The sequence below is a fragment of the Protomyctophum bolini genome, assembly GCF_963924005.1.
Source record: "Protomyctophum bolini genome assembly, chromosome: 11".
NCBI lineage: Eukaryota > Metazoa > Chordata > Actinopteri > Myctophiformes > Myctophidae > Protomyctophum > Protomyctophum bolini.
Genome location: NC_137872.1, coordinates 22,247,596 through 22,256,395, shown reverse-complemented (window position 1 = coordinate 22,256,395; position 8,800 = coordinate 22,247,596). Strand labels below are relative to the sequence as shown.

The 8,800-nt window shown below is 44.5% G+C and overlaps 2 protein-coding genes across 2 annotated transcripts in view; one reads left to right on the top strand and one right to left on the bottom strand.

Annotated features, from left to right (window-relative positions):
* The window catches only part of yipf2 (Yip1 domain family, member 2), a 35,289-nt gene that overhangs the window by 10,744 nt on the left and 15,745 nt on the right, over positions 1–8,800 (top strand). The window lies entirely within an intron of this gene.
* On the bottom strand, positions 6,444–8,751 carry timm29 (translocase of inner mitochondrial membrane 29). Its single transcript, XM_080777148.1, has 3 exons — positions 8,579–8,751; positions 7,720–8,133; positions 6,444–7,351 (listed from the first exon to the last, which is right to left on the bottom strand). The coding sequence occupies exons 1-3, from the start codon at positions 8,694–8,696 to the stop codon at positions 7,107–7,109; spliced, it is 777 nt and encodes a 258-aa protein (XP_080633274.1). The 5' UTR covers positions 8,697–8,751; the 3' UTR covers positions 6,444–7,106.

Sequence of the window (8,800 nt, the reverse complement as noted above, 5' to 3'; positions counted from 1 at the left end):
CACCCGCCCCCCACTTCCTGCCCTGCTCCATTTTCCTCCGCCCGCCCGCCCCTGTTCCCCCTCCTCCCCTCTCTCTCCCACAAACACCCCTCCTCCACTCCTGCGTTTCCACCCTTTGTGTGTGTGTGTGTGTGTGTGTGTGTGTGTGTCTGTGTGTATGTGTGTGTATGTGTGTGTATGTGCGTGCATGCGTGTGTTCCGTCCCTCGGCTCCCACCTTCCAAACACTCCAGACGGATGTATAGATTTTATTCACTATAAACTGCATGCACACATGCACACACACACACACACACACACACACACACACACACACACACACACACACACACACACACACACACACACACACTTGCATATACTATACGTTAGGATACGTGTGTGAATTCAAATCAGAACTTCTTTATTTACTACATACATTTTTACTTAAACCTGCTGCCTTAATGCATAACCGTAACTGTAACCACTTAATCCCTATATGGTACTGACCGTAGACCCTCAGGGCTCTATAGAAGATAAATGCGTGTGACGTCATCATCATACCCAGAAGTTATGCAGGAACGCCTACTGAGTGACACAAATACTATACTTTCTGGCCTTGATAGCCCATACATCCAAACAGAAAAGTCTTATCTGATTGCATTAAACAAACTCCCTTTGCCACTCGAATTTACACTCAATTTTCCACTCACTTTGCCATTCGATTTGCCACTCACTTTATGCATGCGCATGCATAGTGCCCTTGCTGTTTTTGCTCTACATTACTATCTTCCCAGAAAGTAGCTGATCTACGAGCTTTGGTAGAACTTGAGAGCGGATGCTACTGTAAGTGATTTTAAACCTATAGGGGCTATAGCCCCCCTAGCCAAACAAACAGGACAGGCCTCCTTTTATTTGGCACACATTGCAGAATGTTAACGTTGGGATACCCTAATCGCAGTAGCATTATACCTCCTTCCCTGTCAATAGCTACATAAACTGTAAGTAGTCATGGAATCAGGCCCAGTTTCCTAACTCAACCTTAACTTTAGACCTAACTTTTAACCTAACTCTGAGTCCTTAACCCAAGTCTAACCTTAACCACAACTACCTGACCCAAACAGTTAACCTCTAAATCCCCAAGACAAAGCCCATAACCTTACCGCCTTCAGCCTTCACACCGGGAGGGTTTGTTTTTTGTTTGAGTTTTGGTTTGTAATATTATGGGTGTGTTGCACATAAACAACACACCCTTAAGTGTGTTGTTTATGTGCGTGCGTGCATGCATGAGTGTGTGCATGTGTGCATGCATGTGTGCGTGTGTGCAGTGGTGTGCAGTGGCTGTCAGACCACCTGACCACCAACGACCTCACTGACCCCACAACGTTGGAGGGGCAGGGGCTATAGGTTTATGGAACATCATTGGTGGAGACAGAGCTGACAGGAAGATTCAATTACATCACTGTGTATGTCCCTTACAGGTCTGTAACTCTGAGAGTGCACAAATAGAACCAAAACTCAGAGTGCACAAATGCGACCAAATGGACCTTTACAGGTGTGTAACTCGAGGAGTTACATGAAACCAAAACTCAGTGTGCACAAATGGAACCAAATAGACCCTTACGGGTGTTAAGGGTTTTCAAAGCTTGACCCAAATGCAGGAGGACTCGGGGGAAACAAAGTGTTAACCAATTGAACCCAATTGGCATTCATATTCTGGGAAGAACAGTACCCAACAGCCAATCTACCATCTCACAACGTTGTTAGCCTGTAGATCGGCTATTTCTATTTTTGGCAAAGAGAGAAAATAAATAGTTCCTATAGTGCAAGCTATAACTCGGGTCCAGTTTATGAACTCTTAATTCGGATTCCAATTCCACTTGAATAGAATGGATTATTATGGCGACGACGATCTAAGATGGACGATCCAGTGCTGTGCTAACAACATAGCTAGCTAACCGGCTAACGTAAGTAGCATTATGGCTCGATCGATCGAATGCACTATAATTGCCATTAATCAACGGCAAGCTAAGCGTTAGTATCAAAATTAGGCTTCAATTGGCATTAATCAACAGCAATGGCGCTATAGGAGTTAAGTATGTTATACTTACTGAGTACTGGTGAAACCTATACGTTGTTGATTTGAGGCATTTTGTCCCAAAAATGTGTTTTGCAAAAGTCCACCTGTTGGTGGCGCTATAACAGACCAATGTGAAAAGGGTGGGATATATTCCTCAGCCTAGTTGGAAAGACTGTGAAAGATTTCACGTAAATTGCACGCTGCGTTCATGATTTGAGGCTTTTTGTTCAAAACGGGCCAATCCTGCAAACTTTGAAAGCCAATGTTAGCCAATTAGGATGGAATATGAAATATTGGACAGATCCGGCTTGAACACATGACTAGATAGTTAATGATTTGTGGGATTTTTGGATAGAATCTGGAGGATTAATATCAAAAAAATTGTTTTTCAAAAGTCGGCCTCCTGGTGGCGCTATAACAGGCCGTTCTGGAAGATTTGGGGTAGAGGTTCATCGTTGGCATCCAGGGAGTGTGTGTGCAAAATTTGGCATCGACCAGGTTAATGGTGCCAGAGATTAGCTGTACACACACACACGGACGGAGTGCAAAACATACTCTCTCCCAATGCATTCGGCCTGGTGGAAAAAATAAGAATTTGAAGGTGTCCTAGAAGGCATTCCCAGATTCGGCCTCAGGTATCAATGGGTTAACCTCTTTGTGAGTATTATAACCACTAAACTATACCACTAACTTTATATAGAGATTAAGTGGTTAATTAATAGGCCTTCTCACAAACAGGGAGTCAGAACAGACAACAAACCCAGGCTACATCAACAGAGTATACAGGAAATTAACTAGTTTTGTACCAGTGTAGTCATGTGAACTTCATATATTGAAATTTGATGTTTTGCAATTAACCTGGGTACTAATACCCACTTTTTACTGTCAACTTAATTTGACACCCGCCTTCTAATGAGAGCGCAAAATCTGTCTTGGAAGAGCCACCCATCGACTAATCTAATATACGGCAACCTTCCCCGTGTTTCTTCACTGGTCCGATCCAGAAGAGCGCAGTTTGCCGGCCACTGCTACAGAGCTGACAATGAGGTTATATCTTTCCTTCTCTGGAGTCCTGCCTCAGGGCGGACCAGAGGTAGAAAGCTGTCGTTCCCTGAAGTCATCGCTAGGGACACATGCTTCAGTAGGCAGGAACTGGTGGTGGCAATGAAGGACCGGTGCTTCAGTAGGTAGGAACTGGGGGTGGCAATGAAGGACCGGGAAGTCTGGCATAGCATTGTGGAATCCATGATCTCGACCGCGGTCGGTTATGAATAAAACTTTATTGACAGCCGTAGCCAGTAGATGACAAACAACAATTAAAAACATACAAAACAGTTACAAATAAATACATTGGTTCATAAAACTCTCGTAAATGATGATGATTGCAATCAGAACTGCAGACCCACTCCCAATCTTCTGCCATAGTCTAAAAACCCACATCTTCAGACTCCATCTTAGCCCGTAGCACTTCGTAGGCTAGCAGTAGCACTTGCCTTTGCCCCGTCGACCTTACAGGCGTACGCAAAGGCTCAACTTATGTACTCAATACTTATTACTCATTTTGCTCCTATGCCACTAAAGAAATGTGAATCCCTATTCACCTTCAAAATCGCCTGGGGCGGCTCCAATTCAAAACTGGCCCATGTAAAAAGTGAAAGTAAAAGATTGACCTGTACCTTCCTTGGATATGTGCACCACCACCTGCATAAATGTTTTGGGTAATTTAGAAAAATCCAAGAAATGTAATAAATTAGAAAACCAATGTTTAATAATTAGTGCAAATCCAATCTACAAGCTCACAACGCGGCGTGAAGCTATACGCATTGATTATTCTAAGCTTGCATAAAATATAGAAGGGAGTTCCAACCGTGCCTCTAGCCTATAGCAGGCCAGTCTGGTGCATCTCAGAAGCAGGACAGATAACATGCGAAGGCACTAGAGCAGCTCAGACGATTTAGGCCCCTGGTTTATTACGTATAACAGGGTGCAAATAGAAAGTGACAACGTTTCGATGTGTAACTTACACATTGAAACGTTGTGTAAGGACCAGAGCTACAGCCCCGCCCCCAAGCTATTCATTTCAATAGAAGTTGCACTTGCTCAGTTGTGTTTTGAAGCACCCGGAAGACTGCCGGAAGTAGTACAACTCAATGGCTCGAGCGAGTGGAAGTTAAGCCCGGACCTCAAATTTGAGGTACGGGATGACGCACGTTACGCACATGACGTCACTGAATGTCCGTCCACCTCCATTAACGTGCTGCAGTTCCACTTTTCGCCAGTAGGTAGTGGCAGCTTCAACGTTGGATAGCCTTATTGGGGGCTTGATCGAGACGGATCTGTCTGATATTTCATATTCTATCCTAATTGGCTAATATTGGCTTCCTAAATTTGCAGGATTGGCCAGTTTTGAACAAAATGCCTCATATCATGAAGGAGAACGTAGGCTACCATGCAATTTAAACAAAATGCCTCATATCATGAAGGAGAACGTAGGCTACCATGCAATTTACCTGAAATTCTGCATGCACATAATAGGCCCGGTCTTTGTGGCAGGCGGAACAGTTCCTCACCTAGAGGCGAGCACCATAAAAATACATCCAATCAGATAAAATCTTTGGTGGGTGCCCACCCAGGCACCCCCTTATTATTTGAGCAAATAATCAAGAAGAAATGAAATGCACTTTGCACCCCTGTTCTGTTCCTTGGCTTACAATGTCTCATCTGCTGCAGTGCTGGTTGGGCCTGCTTTAAATGGGGGATGTCGTCACACTTTACTTAACAGGCAACCCAAAAAGCTGTAGAAATAAGACATTCGTCCACATGGCTTTGTTGACATTCTGCAAGCATCTATGCTCTTCTGATTCGGAAAAAAGGGTAAAAACACTGGAATACACTAGGATAGGATTATACCTAAATACATTAATTAATGTGGGGGGTCTTTGTCACGAAAAGGGCAAGGTGCAAATATGCATTAGGGTGCCCAACTCCAATTGTGCTAGTTAAAACATTACCTGGAGAAAAAGGAAGAAGGGAAAAAAACATTATATAGTACTTTAAAAGGAGGGTAGACTAAATGGAATAGATAATGCCAGAATAGAACTATTCAAATGCCATTTCAACACTTACAGTACATTTCAATGACACCAACTCAGAAACCCCAGTGCCATCTATTGGCGAAGGGTAGACACTGCATTTTGAGAGAATAATGTATTAAGTGTCAACAGTGAATGAATGATACTCAAACTTTTCAATTTCAAGGACACCCAGTTTGATGGGCCAACAGACTATAGAGCGTCGCAGTCCCGCCCCCTCGAGAGACCCGGAAAATAAATCGCTGTTCATTTTCCTCATAGGCATTTCTTAGGCATTCATGATTTCTTAGGCATTCATGATTTGTCACGATCCGAGTTTGCTTTGTCCGCGGTTACGCCGCGGACAAAGCAAACTCGGATCGTGACAAATCATGACAATGAACACAATATTTTGGGCCGATCAAATCATTAGAAAGAAGAAAATAAAGGCAGGAGACAACACTATTTGTTTTGTTTTTCTTCTTATAAATTATTTGATCGGCCCAAAACATTGCGTTCATTGTCATGATTTGTCACGATCCGAGTTGGCTTTGTCCGTGGCGTAACCGTCTTTAAATAAATACTTTAAGAAATGCCTATGGGGAAAAATGCATTGGGATTTATTTCCTGGGCCACTCGTTGTTCTGAAAGGGGGAGGGACTGCGACGCTCTATAGGGACAGATGCATCAGTAAGCAGGAACTGGGGATGGTAATGAAGGATCGGAAAGTCTGGCATGGCAATGTGAAATCCATGATCTCGGTCGCCTTAACACCAGGATATTATACTACAATTAAAATGAATCCTGCTGCATATTGTCATGAAGTGTGCTTCATTTGGCAGGTGTGAAGGCTCATTCAAATTCTGGTTCGCCAAGCTTCTAAGCGCACATGACTTCGATTCACTGCAGGTGTGAATGCAATCCGCATCAAATAAAGGAAATGAAGCAAACTTTTCGTCCCAAGTAGTACTCAGAGTACAATTTTAACACCATAGATTTCACTGTGTAGTTTATGAATTGACCACATTGATAAAGTTCCCTGCTGCGGTTGACAGCGCAGTGTGAACGCAGCAAATTAAAAATGCAAGAATGATGCAAACTTGAAGTACAGGTGAGAATGCGAACAAAGAATCAACTTCAACAATTCTGCTCAACACATAAGGCCCTGCATCCACATGTTGAGATCCACTGCCCTAGACAAGGGGTTCAACGTTTTTGACTGGGGACCCCCCCTGAATTGCTTTGGCCCCTCCCCCAATACAAATTGACCACTACAATAATGACAAACAGAAATAAATACTGAAACCACATATAATCATTAAGGAAACTTTATGCATGTACTATGTGTACTATGTAAACTCTTAATTTCCATTTTCCAGCAATTCAGGTGCAATAATCTCGGGACCTACCAAAATAGTTTGGCGACCCCCATGTTGAGAACCCCTGCCCTAAACGACATTATGAGTCATCGGTAAAACCTGTGAAGGAGGTGGGGAAGGGGCCCAAGTTGTTTCCAAAATGGCGTGTGTGCCTAGAGCCCATTATGAGTCCAGTCCAAAGTATTTGTCACACATTATTTATCACAAGTCAAGTAAGTCATATATCACACAGCACACACCCAGTGAGACGAGAGACATGATTGGTCAATTTACCACATGAACACCATCGTCCCCGCTCTGGCCACATCATGATAGCAAACATTCACCGAAAATAATGCAATTTTTGTGAAGGGATCTTGTGTTGATCGTCTTCAACGTTTTGCCTCTTTGCCGGAAATAGCCAATGTAATCTTGTAGATCTGCACTTTCAGCTAATGTTCCAAACAAATAAAGAAACAAATGTAACTCTGAGGACCCCTAGGGGTTTCGAAACCCCTGTTGAAGACCCCATGATATAAGTGGCAGATTTGAGCTCGTCTGCTTCGCCTTTAATGTTCGTTTGCTTAATTTTATTTTTTAATTCTCACTGCGCTGAGCTTTATTTTTGCTCCTCTTCTTCCACTATTTCCGGTACTACAGCAGCATCCTGACTGCTTTCTTTTAGCTCCGCCACTTCCTCCTCCATCTTCAGAGGCAGCCAGGAAGCCTTATGCAACCTCTCGTTGCGTTCCACCTCCTGGACAGTGGGGGGCAGTGTGGTGTTCATGTGTGTCGGGAGGCTCTTAAACTCCTCCTCGTTTATGTCATAGTCCTTCATCTTCTTGTCCAGCATCCACCAGCGTCCTGTAAATATAGTACATATATATTTTTCATTTATATATTATAACTATCAACTATTGTTACCATATGTCACTATATGTGTTTTTAGGTTTTTATTGATTCAGAATGGTCTCGCTCAGCGACCTCGCTGATAGGTAACGCTCTGATACACTGTGGTCCGTCAATGAAATGATTCCCTGACTTCTACCGCCATTATAAGGGCTATCTTAAAACGCGTTTTTCTCTGAATTGAACAGAACAGAACGTCGATGTTAGTGGCTGATTACACAATCTCTACCTCGAGGTTACAATATTAATGTAGTAAAACATAAGCCATTAATTTCATCATTTTATACCCTCAACAAATAGTCAATCTACAAGTTCAACCTTACCTGCGAAGCCCACGTCCAGCACGCGCTGAGGCAGCTCCCGCCACGGTATCGTTAGGTTGCTGCAGCTGGCCTCGTACAGATTGACGTAGTCGTCGTAGTCGGCGCGCCACGCCAGTGAGGCCACGCCCAGGCTGAGGTGGCACAGCCGTCCCTCGTTGTGCAGCTTGGTCAGGCTCTGCACGTGGCCGTCGGAGGCGCCGTTGCGTATCCACGGCGACAGGAGCCCCAGCTGGTTGGAGGATTCGAGGTACGCGGTGCGGAGGGAGTCCTCGCCGGGATTGGTGTATGCGCAGGCCGAGGCTCCGCCCAGCAGGCCCAGGTAGGTCAGTGCTTTGAGGGGTCGCTCCCAGGCGCCGACCACCACCTCCCTGCAGGCCTCCTTGTAGTCCGATACCACGGTACGACACCACACACCTACCAACACACGCATGGAGAGATACACAGGCAGGTGAGAACCACACTCTTACCAGTACCAACACACCGTAGCGGACCACACACACACACACACACACACACACACACACCTTTCAGAGGTGGCGCTCAGACTGGTTCTCAAGTATAATTTGCGAAACAGTCAGTTCATGATAGTAGCTACATACAGGATCATCCGCTGTTTATAAGTCAATGACGTTTAATAAAGCATCATATTTACATTATAGTGTGCATGGGAAGAAAACAGAGAAAGTAATGTACTAATAATGTCTGTGCTTTATTTCAACTGCAACCTCAAAGAGTTGAGTGAGTGAGTGTGTGCAGTATGCACGCATACACGTTGTAGTCTCTCTCTCACACGCACACGCACAGCGATCGGCCAGTCTGGCAGTCTCTCACGTCTGGTTTTCCGAGGCTAGTCTCTCACCTGCTCTGCTGTTTTTAACCCTTTCCCACCGTGTCGCGGTGACCTTCGCAGTGACGGCGGTACACAACGACCTCCTCTTCATCATCACCACCACCTTCATCGCCCATGAGCTCTTCATTGTGAGGAGTTATATGATTGTGACAGAGACAGGAACTTCAATGTCAGCGCTCATGTGCAGGGCAGGCAAGATGGCGCATGACGCGCTTGTGGCTGTGTGACAAA

What these genes read in the sequence shown, in the direction of transcription:
- timm29 (XM_080777148.1), bottom strand. Translation starts at nt 8,696, where the DNA reads ATGAAGAGCTCATGGGCGATGAAGGTGGTGGTGATGATGAAGAGGAGG. An exon ending in GGTTAAAAACAGCAGAGCAG is followed by an intron (nt 8,134 to 8,578) that starts GTGAGAGACTAG and finishes GTGTGTTGGTAG; the next exon opens with GTGTGTGGTGTCGTACCGTG. An exon ending in GCTGGACGTGGGCTTCGCAG is followed by an intron (nt 7,352 to 7,719) that starts GTAAGGTTGAAC and finishes CTATATTTACAG; the next exon opens with GACGCTGGTGGATGCTGGAC.